The sequence below is a fragment of the Parus major genome, chromosome Z (assembly GCF_001522545.3).
Source record: "Parus major isolate Abel chromosome Z, Parus_major1.1, whole genome shotgun sequence".
Taxonomy (NCBI): Eukaryota; Metazoa; Chordata; class Aves; order Passeriformes; family Paridae; genus Parus; species Parus major.
This window is the reverse complement of record NC_031799.1, coordinates 7498387-7512701: the sequence shown is the minus strand read 5'-3', so window position 1 is coordinate 7512701 and position 14315 is coordinate 7498387. Positions and strand designations below refer to the sequence as shown.

Genomic DNA, 14315 nt, shown 5'->3' with positions numbered 1-14315 from the left:
AAAATTAAATATTCACTTCCACTACTGACTTTCTATGTATTAAACAACTAAGTGTCCATAAAGACTTTCACCCAGAATCCCCAAACATTGTTCATCAAGCCCTGTTACTTGTTAAGACTTGACAATAAGAATTCAAAAAAGAAATATTTGCATAGGAGAACAAAGTTCAGCAAAAATGTGAGACTGTGTCTCTGTGTTATTTCTCTTTGTACAAGCTAAGACACATGAATCTGCTGTTACTAACAAGGCATTAGTGATTATCTTTATTCCAGAAGATATATATTAAAAGCCGCAAAAAATGAGCAAAACAATAAATTTTCTATGCTTAGAAAATTTTCTATGCTTAGAAAATGTGCCTAATTTTGAAATACAATTTTTTGTAATAAAGGTGGAGAAAGTAAAAGTTGTAACATTTTCTTTATGTTCCCACCGTAGGCTGATTGCACAGCAGAGAAGCTAAGAGGTGCCATGTCACAACCACTACTGAGATGACTGGATCATGCAGCTGACTTGTCCTACCCCCTCCTTGACAATGGGTAACAGAGGGTTCTCTCTGACAAAGATCCTGTTATGTGTGAATTAGATGTGACTTAAACAGATTTTCAGAGCAGAATTTTATACAGATCCAAATGAAAATCAAATTCTTAATTTCAAACATGAAACAAAGTCTACTTACTATTATCCTTTGTAAATGGATCTACAGAAGCATTCATCTATTAGCAAAGGCACTGCCAAGGCAATCTGGGGATAATTGGTTTTAGTGGTTGCACAGATTTCAATTAACATAATCCAAAGAACCACCTGTGAATAATTATCTGCAACAGTATTAAAATCCAAAAGTGAGACCAAAGAAAAGCTAGAGCTATGAGTGCACTAGAATGAAGCAGCACAAACCCTGATGCAGTGGTTTCACATTGATCGACATTTGGGGAAGAAGTAAGGAACCACCCACAGAAGTGATTTCTTTAGGAGAAGCTGTTGGGAGCTTCCTCTGTGCCTTGGACAAGCCAGCAGATGGCTAGTTCTGAGAACCAACAACATTTGGCACTATTGAGAAATTAGATCCGCCTTTGTGAATTCCACATTTTAAAAACCACAAGCCCGGGAACTCTTTCTCTTTTGCTTCCAGCCTCGAAAGGTAGCGGAGCTCTGGTGGGGCCGGCACCACTCCCCCACAGCCTATGCTGCATGGGGGAAGCTGGGCTGGAATTCAGCAGCTCCCAGGCGAGGTACGGAGGCTATGGAGACTCAGCCCCAGGCTGGGCCAGGCCATGGTTGCTGACATCTCACCAAATCCCCCTCCCCACGACCCGCACGGACGGCTCCAGGCCGAGCCCACCCTCCCAGTGGCTGCCAGATAGACGGAGGGACCCAGCGTGGCCTGAAGTCCAACACCGTGACTGCTGTGGCCACTGGGAAAGAGGTTTAACCCTTTCGCTACATAGATGAGACCGGCAGACCTTGTTCCTCTTTCCAGGGAGAGAAAAGGACAGTGACGACACGTTGAAAGACAACATGAAAATACCAAGGTCAGTAAAGAGTCAAGCTTCAGGTGGAAGGAGAATGAGGAGATGCTGAATGGGGCTGAAATATTCTTTTGGTAGGGCCATGAAGATAGACAATGATGTACTGAAATATCTCCTTTAATTCATGAGAAAAGGATGGGGGATGAAATATTCAAACTGTAAATGTGAGGAGAGGCATCCACTGATGAAGCCAGGCAGATGCTGGAGTAGTTGTGATCCCATGAGAAGCTTGAAAAGAGAGATGAGAGTGATGAAGGCCCTTTTCCCCCAGGAACAAAAGAAGAACACCTCTGTACCCAAAGATGATCACAGAGACAGATGAAGAGAACCTTTGCCTTTGAACAACTCATCCTTAAAATAATACCCTATGAGTTCATGGCCTATGGACACACGTTTAGGAGGGCTGTGAAAATGGGAGGAATTTCGTGATGCAGAACTTTTCCTGGGCAGCTGCTATTCATGGAAATGAAAAGCCACGAGAATGCTGTTCCTTGTAGAGAAGTCTCCATGGCAGGGCAAGAGAAAATTCCTCTCCCTACAAGAACTGATGAAATACTATTGTATAGTTAGTACTGTTTTAACATCCCAGGTGTTGTCTCTACATGGTCAGTTGGGAAAGGAAAAAGTTGGGCCGGGGGAGGAAAGGTGTTCTGGAAGTTTTATTCTGATGCTTCTTATTCTTGTAGTCCTGTTAATAAAGTTTCTTTATACCTTTTAAGTTTTAAGCCTGCTTTGCCCTTCTCCTAATCCATATCTCACAGCAAGAAATGAGTAAGTGCACTGGTGATTTTAGCCAGTGCTAAACCTACCGCATTATTTGGTGCATTGGCTGGGAAACTCAAATTGGCAAATCTGAACCGCTACACCTGATCTGTTTCCCATATCATAAGGAATAGTAGAGTAGAATTGTGGAGTAGAACATGAACTGATCAGCCAGGTACCTGTGGCAAGTTGTCTGTATTCCCTTGTCTTTGTACAGGATCATGGTTCTACAATTGGTATTTAATGATGCAGTACAGGCCTGGTAGGATGGAGAGACCCTGAGGAGACTCAGGATATGGCACAGAGGAGTACAGGCAGTGGGTGATAAGACATACTTGACATCACAGACCCCACAGCTGTAAGCATCTAACCACTGGCCAGTTAGACAATTGCAGATCTACAGACAGGTGAACTGAAGAAAATCTGGCTTAGGGGTAGCAAAGAAGATAAAAAAATAATATCTAGCACACTGAAAAAGTAACATATGCAGTAGTATCAGGTGCATTGTGGTGCACCAAACCAATGGAAAAAGGGAAATGTAAAAATATATTAGCTAACATATTAAAGAAATTCCAGATGAATAAGAAACCATCAAAAGGGACATCTTATCCTCCCCAATGAAGGTCTCTGGTTGCTGACAACTCATAACATCCCCACCAACACCACCACCAACAGCAAAATCAAACCATCAACCTTAGGAATCAGAGCACTGGAAGAAGGGTGAGCACAATACCAGAAAAGAGTTAGAAATTGGGAAGTTTTCATGTAACAATTTTAATCACAGTATCATTACTAATATTTTTTTTTTCTGCACAGAAGTATTTTTTATTTTCTTCAATGAATACATCTGGACTTATGATAATGTTTAGACTAAAATTTCAGTCACACTGACAGGAAATTTTTAGTTTTATAAGTTGTTCCTTCTCTTTTCCCATAAACAAGACTTTGAGTGCAACAAAGTTTACAGACTATTCCAAAATACAGAAGCAGGCTGTGAAAGTCTTAACTTTGACCCTATGCATGTTTTTAACCTTTATCAAAGGATGGCTGTTGTAGATGACTGGGAGAGGGTGTTTAAGGAAGAGGTTACATTGCATCTGTCAGTGAGATTTACCAGCCTTCTCCATACCTCATGTCTGCTTTTCTACCAGCCTCTATTTGCTGACTACGACAGGTTGCTTTGGGGCTCCCTAGAACTAAGCAAAGTAGTTCCCTACAGCAGGGAGCAAGCACATGACTGACAGGATATAAAATTATACTTATTATGTCCGGTATTTTGAAATAAAGAAGCTCCAATCACCACCCAAGATGAACAGTTATGCTTTAGAACTACTTTGTTATCATACAGATTCTTGGTCAAAAGCTGCACTGTATGGACACAGCCCACACCAAAGACATGATAATAGGAGCCAGCACACAGAGATCAGTGTGGGTCTGCCATGTCTGCTCCACAAAGTTAGGACAGCCATACCTGAAGCAGCCTAAAAAGGAGCTGATCCTTACCTTATTCCAGGGATGTTCATCAAAACTCTTGTCTCTTGCCCAGATAAAACATCCCTCACAATGCAGAGACCTACTTCAACAACAGAAGTTGAATGACTTATTTGTCAAATATTCTGGACTCTTGCAAGTGAAGATAGAGATTGTAACGCCACTTGACTCAGTACTCTACAGAAGTCAGTATAGAAAGCAAGGACATATTTTGCTCTGCAAATATCATTCCTGCTACAGCCATCCATGCTGCAGAAGGTTCATCCCAAACTATCTCAAACTTTTGGAACCCAATTGGAAGATGACACAAAAATGAAAAAATATGAGGAAAGATAAGATCCTAGTATTTTGGCAATATTAGCAGAAGGTGAAGGTCATCAAAACTAGTAGATCTGTTTAAAACTATTACAAGAAGCAAGCTGGGGAGCAAACATAAGTCAGTCAAGAATACAAAATCTTTTACTCTGTCTCCTAATTCAGATAATAGCACAGACAATACTGCTGTGCCGCTTGATGAAAAGGGTAGCCCTGACATTCCTCTTTATTGGTGTATCTCTGCTTTGTTCTTTTGCTGGATTTTTTTGCAAGCTCCTGATCTCTAAATCTTTCCAAAGCTAGCATACTTTCCTTTTTCATACCTTTTCTTAAAAGTTCTCTCTGACACATTAGCTGTAAAGAGTCCTCAATACCACCTAGGTAGTTTGTGTCCTGCCACCATGGCTTAGAATGATTGTTATTGCTTCCTCGCTCTTCTTTTTACTGTAACAATACATTACCCATAAACTATGATTAAAAATGTAATCCTTCTGCTCTGACAGCTACCTAAAATACATCACATAGTGTTTGTACAATAGGAAAGAGGTCACAAACACATCTTCAATACAAATAAAAAATAAATTATAGCTGTGAATCAACATAATGACTATATATTCACTAGTAAGACATTTACAATAACTTGCCTTCATATGCATGTTTAAAATTCAAGCACATTTTTGTGTATCACATTAGCTACAGGAAAAAAAAAAAGTTAACAGACTATTATTAACATCTCAAAGAGAAGCATTCAGAATTTAGCAAATGTGAGAATTAAGGTTGCCGGGGAAACATTCATTTCATCCCATTGGGCTCAGGCATTATGATACACAGCTTAATGCCATAGTCACACACTTTGTTTTTTGTAGGTTTCCTGCCTCACTTCAGTCCTCCCAGGTTATGTTGCTGTAGATTATTGGTTTACATTGTTCAGCATCTAGAGTGCTGGGTAATAGTTACATTATTGAATGTAACTATTCAATTACAATAGTTACATTTATCAAATTCTAGATAAATTAAAGACATTTTTGCTACAGGGGAAAAAAAAATCATCTTCCTAAATCTTCCTAATAAATGTGCTCCTGTCCCTGGCTTTAATAATAATATTAATTAACAAGAAGAGGACTGAGAATAATCATGAGGAATTTATATTAGGAAAAAAAAATAAAGGAGACGTGGTTGCTAGGGAACTAAGGAACAGGCAGGAGGTATTAAGGACTTTTTCACCTCCAGGTCACCATCGTAACTCTGACCACTCCAGGAGATGCTCAAGTGCTCCAGAGAAAAATGACAGAGTCAGAACTAACAGAAGCTAATAATGCTTTACTCTGATGACTGTCTCACATTAAATAAATTAACAGATTGCCACACTTCCAACAGCTAATACATATTAGAAGCCTGTAACAGTCAGAGTACTTAAATGATGGCTACAGAAGACCCAAGTGACTGTTTCTTTCTGGATCCTTCTTCCAGAGTGTGTATGATAGCAGCACCTAGGAATTCATCCCTGGGCCAGACATCTACTATGCTACAAGACAAATTATTACAAATAGACTACAGCAAAGATACCACAATCCAACAGGATGATAAAAATGAAAAGAGGAAATAAATGAAAAGCGATGTTTAAAATGCTATTTAATATTCCTTTCCCTTCTCACAGCTCCCTCTATTGCAGACAAGCCACTGAGAGGTACAAATAGCTGCAAAATCAAGTCCTTAAGCAGGGAGTCTTCCTGCTGCTCAGCTATCCAACACGCATTTCCAATTGTATTTTGGGTAGGATGTCTGGATAATGCATATTTAATTTTTCTGTAGTCATAAAACAGGAAAACAAAAATAAGAAGAAACTACTGGCTACTTTCTAAAGACCATTGCTGTAAATTAAAAAAAAAAAAAAAAAGTTTCAAAAGAAAGCCCTACAAGGCTGACATTTCAAAAGAGATATCATATTTCTGCATCCAAAAAGAAAAAGATGGCAAGGGCAACCATCAAAGACTTGCAATGCTTAGTAGAAGTTTTGCCCTAAATTCCCTAGTAATGTTACCTGATTACCCTGCAATGAAGAGAATTTAAAAATCACACTCAACCATATATTCAAGTCTTGTTCTGCTTGTTTACTCTATCCACATTTTTTCCCACATCACTCTCCCTTTCATTGGTGACATGACAATCATTAATTGCTGATATGAGACTTATTAACTGAATTTATACAAAACAGGACTATCAGTAGTTATTGTTATTTGGTATTCTTGACTAAATAGCAAGTTTATTTCAAGTCTATTCCAGGCTCTGAAGTTTATTCCAAGTCTCTTTCCTTCTGATTTTTTTCTAGAGCTCTGCTTTTCAACTATTTTATCATTTGCTGCACAAATCCTCTGACTTGTCAGTGGCAATTCTGCTGGTAAATAAATCATCCTGGTGACCTAGGAAGCAGAGATTTACTCTCAAGAGCCAGCGTTCATTTAAAACCAGGCTGAATCCTGAATTAGTGAGGACAGAAATCCTCCAGGAAAAATGTGTCAATTCCTCAGGTTCAGACCAATGTCCAGCCCTGACTATCCAAACAGAAAATGTAGTGATTGTTACCACATGTGCTGTGTTGCCATCCAGGATAAGGGCTGTCACTACAGTCTTTACTGACTGGTGTTTTCTTCTCCCATACTGCCAGATTAAACTGTCCTTTTCAGACTACTTCTTGCAATGAGTTGCCGTATGGTGAGAAGCCAGACACCACTACTCAGTGACTTACTGAGAAACGTAAAATTTCTCCTTACACTCAAAGCCTAAGGGTGGACAAGAAGACCTGGATTCACAGATCCAGCCTCAAATACCAGAGAACTCAGTAGCAGGGATGATGCAGGTTGGGCACTCTGACAAGCTGAAGTGTCAGTTCATATTAAGCAGATTTTCCAAGAGCTGAAAATTGATTACATATTAATGAAACACTCATTGGGGCAAATGACAAACTCAGACCATATTTTTTTAGTATCTTGAAGAGACTTTCCTGCAGCCTTTCTGCTCCCCATGCCAGCTGTCACCATAATACAATCAGGTTACAAGGCTGAGGAATCACAGAACACTCCTGTTAAGTCTAGCTCATCTTCCTGAGCAAAAGCAGTCATTCACACTTCCTCTACAGCGCAGCACAGAGAATAACTAGAACTGTGGGGAAAATATACCTGTAAGGTAGTAATGTGCTTGTTGGATTCTAAAAGAAAGAGGTGGAGACATTATGAGAGCTAAGCTCAGTATCTTGTAGAACTATTTCATAAGTTTCCTGCTAGCTTTTTATTCCTGTTTTGAATATTAACAAACTCCATAGTAAACCACCAGTTGGCACAAGGAGCAAGAAATCACAGCATGGAAACAAAATCACTTCCAGCCTGCCCTGCAGCAGATATTTGCACACACTAGGGATGCCAATTTAAGAGCTATTTGCCAATATATTCTATAATGTTTTTGAGCAACACTAAATGGAATGTTTGTTTTATATTCCATGGATGTTTTAATGCATGTAAAAGAACAAGTAAGCAGCTTAAAAGCCTTCTCAGGGGAAGAAAAAAAAAAAGAAAAGGAAGAAAATACAAAAAAAGTAAACCGTGTCTCATTGTTTTCAGTACTTGGGGAATAGGTCTATTTGTTTCTTTCATGACTTGTTGAACAGAAGAAAACTGTTTCCATGTCAATGGGTGTGCAAGACCACAAAGGTAACAAGAGATGCCTCTCTGCTGTAATTCAGATCCTTTCCTAACACTGCTTAAGTTATCTGTTCCTGCAGTGGGGTTAACCCTAACTGGTTAAGATTGAACAGTCTGGTTTTGTATTTTAAATGCCGAATGCATGCAAAGTCTGCTAAGGAACCATAATGAGATTTTGCTTCTCCTTAAGGTAGGTGCAGACACAGAGGTACACATTTACATAGGATGCTCTACTCAGCTCACTCAAGGATTTTCCTTGAGTTACACAGCAAAGGCATGGAAAACTGAAACAAACACTTCCAACCTGTCAAACATGTTCAAAATAACCATCTCAAAATCACTGGCAACTTTCTCTCATTACCCAGGACCACACACAGGACTGAAACAAGACCCATAGGGTGCTGTTCTCTGCCCTAACACTTTGTACATGTGACATGCCAAACATGTCAGTGTTTTCAACACCACACTTCCAAGTGTCCTGCTGGCCATGGTCTTGAGCATTTTTCAGTGAAGATGAGAATCTGATGCACCCATTCCTTTCAGTCTGATGCAGGAGAGCTGCCTTATGGCTTTCCATAATTCCACATTCCTACAAAAAGCTGTTGAGCTCAATTGTGCGTAACATATTTCAGATCTGAAAGGAGTGGTATTATTGTTATTCTGAAGTACAGAACATACAGAGTTGTTATTTCCAAAGCTGTATTGGAAGCACAAAGATGCAGACATTCAACACTATTTTAAGACTTTGAACACTGAAACACTGGAATTTCTTTTTAATGTACATGAACATATGGAAACCTACAGGCATTTATAATAAGGCTTGGTCAAGTCAAGCAAGTCATCTGGAACACGACAGCTTTTAATTCTTATGATAAACCCAACTCTGACATATTTTTACCCATCTCACCTCAGCTGGTGGCTGGAGACTGAGCTGGAAGTCTTTATCCAGGATAAAGAAAAAAAAAAGAGTGAAATAAAGCAAAAAACTTGCTAAAAATGTTAGAGGAGAAGGTAGGTACAAGACAGGCACAGAAGAACAGACAACCCCCACATAAGGGAAAAGAAGAAAAAAATAAGAATTGATCACAAAGCATGTGAAAAACATGGAGTCATGAAAGCAGAGGAGGTGCTGGAAGTGATATATGGTAAAAGGGAATAGGTGTACAGGTAAGTATCCCAGCTTTGAGAACAAACTCAGGAAGAAAATTTTCAAAGTGAAAGCAGTCAGCAGTGAAAAACCTAAGAGCAAGAGCAGAATAAAGCAATATATAAAAACCAGAGGAATAAAAAGCACAGGGACAGGGGGAAAGAGCATAATACTACAGAAAAATTCTTGTCAAGAATTGGAATTTAAAGCTTGACCCACCAATTAGTTTTACAGTGGCCTCTATGGCTCAGTACATATCAAACATCAGCCCCTGGCTGGGCAGTGAGTAGTGCACAGGCGTTCACCCCCACATTCCCAAAGGAGATGATTGAGATGTCATCTGTATTCTGAGTCAGGGAAAATGAGGCAAAAGCCTCTGGACTCAGAGCTGCACAGTTAACCACAAAATTCCTCCACTGCAAGAACATCCTAGCAGATAAAAGAATGTGAAACAGCAATCAGACTTAACAAGGCAAATATAGGAAATGTAATACAGGACAAGTTAAAATTATTTCCTTTTAAGTTATTGTGATAAAGGTTATGTGAAAAGACAAACATCCTCAGAGTTTAATTAGTTTATGATGTTTCAAGTGCTTTAAAATAAAAGGAATGGCTTTACAGTACATTAAGTTTTCCAAACAACATGTCAATGGAAGCCTCTCCATTTCAGAGTATTTGAGAGAGTGACTACTGAAAAGGATTTAAAATATTTATATGGAAATTCTGAAAATAGAAGAAACTGAAATTCAATTAAAGCATTTCATGCTCAGTTTAGTTTTCATCATTATCAATGTTGGTCTTTTTTACAATTTTAGCATAAACATCTTCATTATCTAGGACTGGATGTGGGCTTTGATTCTTAGTTTTTGCTCTTTGAAAACTTTATAAACCTGTTTGTATCTTGTTAGTACTTACCCGGGGATTAGGAATGTCACTGATCCTCTCACTCTTGTTTACACATATGCTAACCCTCCTCCCACCAACCCTAACATCAGGTGTGCTGGGATTGATCTAAATATATCAACAAAAGGGTTTAAAGGGTTTTATCAGCCAGGCCATCATGTGCTTTTAAATCAAACACTTTGATACTCCAGTAGCACACCAGACCCAGGCATTAATTGAATTAATCTGAATTTTTCATTCTAAAAGAGGATGCATGCAGACATGTTTCCACAGTGCCCAAAGGATTACAGTGAGGTCTCATAGAGACTCCACAGCACTCTAGGATTAGGGCCAGGAAGGGCAGAAAATGACTCCTCTTCATTGCTTGAGCTGAGCAAAGACCAAATAGCAAAGCAAAAGGAAAGAGACAAAACTTACAGGTAGGTATAACTAAAATATTTTTTTTTTAATTTTGTAAGAAAAAGGATTTTATCTTGTCTGCTCAGTGTCTCTCAGAGATCCTTGGGCAGGCTGGAGATACCTTGAGTGCATTAGAACCTGCTTTGGAAGGGGTGTTGCATACTGGAAACAATATGAAATGGCCTGACAACAATGTCTGAGGACTTTGTAGTCTAACAGGATTGAACAGCATGGTGACAGAGTAAGGGATGCTGCAGATTTGGGACAGGCTGGTTTGAACAGCTGTGTAATGCCACAGAACTCTCACGGCATCACAGGCAGCTGAAGGGAGAGGGTGACACAATATGATGCAGCCAGGACTCAACAAGGTCAAGAGAGGCTGTGCTGACTCCACTGCCACACCAACCCCCTGGGTTACAGCTCTGTGGCACAACCTAAGTTCTCACTTCAAGCCCTCAGCTCTGGTTAGTAGGACCTGTGTGTATTGGCAGGTGACGAGGCAACTATGAGCCCACAGTGTGCCCCTGCTGCCAATGATATCCTGTGCTGCATCGGGAAGGGTATGGCCAGCAGGTCAAGGGAGGTGGTCCCACACCTCCACAGGGCCCTAGCTGAGGCCACATCTGAAGTGCTGTGTCCTGTTTTGGGCTCCTCAGCACAAAACAAAGAGCTAGTGGAGACGGTCCAGCAGAGGCCACAAAGATTATTTGGGATCCAAAATATCAATTTTATGAGTAGACACTGCATGTTCTCAAGCACTTCTGGCCCTGTTCGATCTGGAGAAGAGAAGACTAAGAGGGGATCTCATTAATGCATATAAATGTGCCAAGGGGACTGTGCCAGATGCTTTTCAGTGGTACCCAGTGACAGGACAAGAAGCAGTGTCCATAAGTTAGAACACAAGATGCTCCACCTCAGCTTAAGGAAGAACTTTATGTTGAGGGTGGCAGGGCACTGGAACAGCTGCCTAGGAAGGTCCTGGAGTCTCCTCTCTGGAGATAGCCGAACCTGGATGCGTTCCTGTGTCACCTGCTCCAGGTGGCCCCGCGTTGGCAGGGGGGTTGGACTGGGTGATCTCCAGGGGTCCCTTACAACCCTAACAATTCTGTGAACCCCGAGGGAAAGATCTGCGTACACGCTGTGACGTCAAAGGGGGCGGTATGGGGAACGGTGACACCGCTGGTATCACACCAAGGATAGAGCTCAGAGCAGGAGGCAACAGGGTCACAGCGGGGCTGCACAGCGACGTTCCCTCTGGTGGGCCACCGCCTCCCGCAAGGAGCCGCAGTGACGCCATTCGGGTGCGATGTCACGGCGCATGCGGTGACATCCCCACGGCGCTGCCACCACGGGAGTGCGGCGAGCCCTTACCTGCCGGCGCTTGTCGGCCGCCTTGGGGGGCATGGCCGATCCTTACAGCAGCGGCCACCCCTCGCCACAATCGCGCGCCTACCCGGCACGCCGGAAGTTGATGGCGGCACCCATGGCAACGCGCCGGAAACGGCGATGGCCACGGCCATTTCCCGCAACCCCCCGGTTCTCCCCTCGAGGGAGGGAATGGTACGTCCCACCTGCCTCTGCAAACAGAGCTCCGCTGCCCAGAGAGTGACAGCGGGCGCCGCCTCCTTATGAATATTCAAATTAAAGGCGGGGTCACGGGGAACGGAGCAGCTGGGCCTCGACCTGGCGATCAAAGCCCCTCCTGTTTCATGAATAGTTAATGTAGGGGCAGGCCTCGGGGAACGGAGTGATCGGGCACAAAACTAGTTGTAGTGGTCACGCCCTCAAATGAATATTTAAAAGAAGACGGGGCCGCAGGGAGAGCACCATTCGGTCACTGATGACAGCGTTCCCGCCCGTCATGATTATTCAAAAAGGCGGGGCAGTGGAACCCAGCATCCGGGCCCAGAGCGAGGAATGGTCGCCCCGCCCTTCATGAATATTCAGAAAGGGGCGGGGCGGCGGCCGGACCCGGAAGCGGCGCGGCTGAGTCACGGCGGCGGCGGCGATGAGGCAGCCGCAGCCGCGGGCGGTGTCGTTGTCATTGTCGCTGTCGCTGTCCTCTCTCGGCGCCTGAGGAGCCGCCCGTGTCCGCCCGCCCTGCTCTCCGCGCTCCGCCCGCCCGCCCCTTTAGTCTCCAACCTGTGTTTTCTCTCTCTCCTCTCCGCGCTCCGCCCGCCCGCCCCTTTAGTCTCCAACCTGTGTTTTCTCTCTCTCCTCTCCGCGCTCCGCCCGCCGCGCTCGGCGCCGCCGCCAAGATGATGGAGGAGATAGACCGGTTCCAGGTGCCCGCCGTGCGCGCCGAGATGCAGCCGCTGGTGAGGGGCGGGCGGGCGGGGCCGCGCTGTGCCCCGCTTGAAGTGACCCCGGTGCCGAGGGGGTCGCGCACATGCCCCCGGGTGTCGGCGCTGCGGGCGCGGCGCTGCCGCCGTTATATAACGGGGTGTCCTGGGCGCTGCCGCCGCCATCCCCGGCGGGCCCGGGGCCGCTGCTGTGTCATCCCGGGCCATCCTCTTATCCTGCCCCCTCCCCCGTCCTCTTCTCCTCGTCCTCCTCCTCCCCCGGAGCAGTCGGTAGCAGAAGCGGGCGGAGGCGGGCGGGCGTCTCCGCTCCTGCCGCGATGGAAATGCCGCTCCTCTTGGAGCATCCCGGGGTGTTCTCCCGCCGCCGGGCACGGGAGTGGCCCCGGGGTCGAGGGGGAAGCGGCAGAGGGACTGGGGAGCCTGGTTGGAGGCGCTGAGGACGGATGGGCTTTTAATTGACTTTTACAAGATAGGTGAGGTCTAAGGAGGAGTGAATCGGGCGGTGTTTGTGCCCAGCCCGGGCTGGGTGCTGCGGGGACCGATGCTCCCCGGGGACAGCCGAGCTGCACGGGGTGGGTGGGAAGTTACACGCGCTGTGAAGCCGCAGGACCTTCTCCGAGGATGGTTTTATAGCCTGCTCTCGACACTAAGCTGCTAGGAGGAGATGCTCATCTTGTGTAAAGTCCAGGTGTTCTGCAAAGAAACATCTCTGTCAAATTAGCTTAACTCACACAATTATTTGTGTAAGGAAGGCAATCTGTGAGGGTTTGATGCCGAGCCTCAGCATGTGTTCTTCATATCAGGATATGTGTTTTTCACATCGTAGACACAATTATACTCAATTAATGAGTCTGACATAATGGTTACACTGCTACATGGAACCCTGGAGAATCTTTGCAGAGAGGGAAGTCTGCAGGCTCACAGGACTTTGCAGATATGTAAGTGGGCAGGTAGAGTGGTTCTGGGCTTTTGGTAGCTTCTGAAATGAGTTACAAAGGGAGCCCACCTGGCTGGCAGCCAGGGGAGATGCTATACCGTCAAGTAGTGCAATGAGCGTGTAGCTGCATTGGTCCAATGCCACAGGATTGTTTGTGTATGTGTTGTGCCCCATCTGCCTGCCACAGAACTCTTCAATGTGTTTACCATTTCTGTTTTCTACCTAGAAGAGGTTCCTCTAGTGTGTTTCCCTCCCTTTACTCCTGTGTTCCTCAGTCTCTGCCTGGAGGTGTGTTATTAGTAACCTGGGACCTGCTGAAATACAGTTCATCTTGGCATTTAAGTGAAAGCCTGGGTAACAGGCTCACTTGCTCAAGGTGCTGATTCCTTTTGGCACTTGGAGTAAGCAATTCCCATCTCGGCATCTGATTGTGTGAGACAGGCATATGAATTGTTTGGGAAGGTGGAAAGAACTTTAATGAAATACTTGCACAGTTCTTTTTGGCAGCAGGTGAGGGTAGGTTGTTGCCAGGTTTATGCTAGCACTGAACCACTTCTGAAATTTCTAATATATCAAACCATACGTTATTTAGAGTTGATGTAAAAACAGCCTCAGTTCCTTGTGGCAGCTAGTGTTTGTAAGAACACTGTCTTGAGAATAGAAAAGCTCTTACAAGTCTATACTCAAATTATCCTTCAAATGGCAAGAAATACATTTCTCCTATTGTGGGAATGTTGATAAATTCTGAAAATATGCTTAATTTGGGTTGCATTCTGGGTTTGGTTGTTTTAGTGGTTTTTTTTGTTTGGGAGGGTTTTGTTGTTGTTGTTTCTTGGG

General features: G+C 43.8%; 2 protein-coding genes across 4 annotated transcripts in view; one reads left to right on the top strand and one right to left on the bottom strand.

Moving 5' to 3' along the window:
* The window catches only part of DNAI1 (dynein axonemal intermediate chain 1), a 142223-nt gene extending 130443 nt beyond the window's left edge, over nt 1-11780 (bottom strand). The window contains exon 1 of the mRNA XM_015615314.3: nt 11610-11780. Coding sequence (XP_015470800.1) covers nt 11610-11642 — 33 coding nt within the window. The 5' untranslated portion in view covers nt 11643-11780. The remainder of the gene's footprint in view (nt 1-11609) is intronic.
* Nucleotides 11781-12212: 432 nt separating this feature from the next.
* FAM219A (family with sequence similarity 219 member A) overlaps nt 12213-14315 on the top strand; it is a 94733-nt gene continuing 92630 nt past the window's right edge. The window contains exons 1-2 of one of the 3 annotated variants that reach the window (XM_033520480.1): nt 12213-12341; nt 12456-12556. In XM_033520480.1, the coding sequence (XP_033376371.1) occupies nt 12497-12556 (60 nt within the window). In that variant the 5' untranslated portion in view covers nt 12213-12341; nt 12456-12496. The remainder of the gene's footprint in view (nt 12342-12455; nt 12557-14315) is intronic. The other 2 variants (XM_015653599.3, XM_033520481.1) reach the window with 2 other exon arrangements.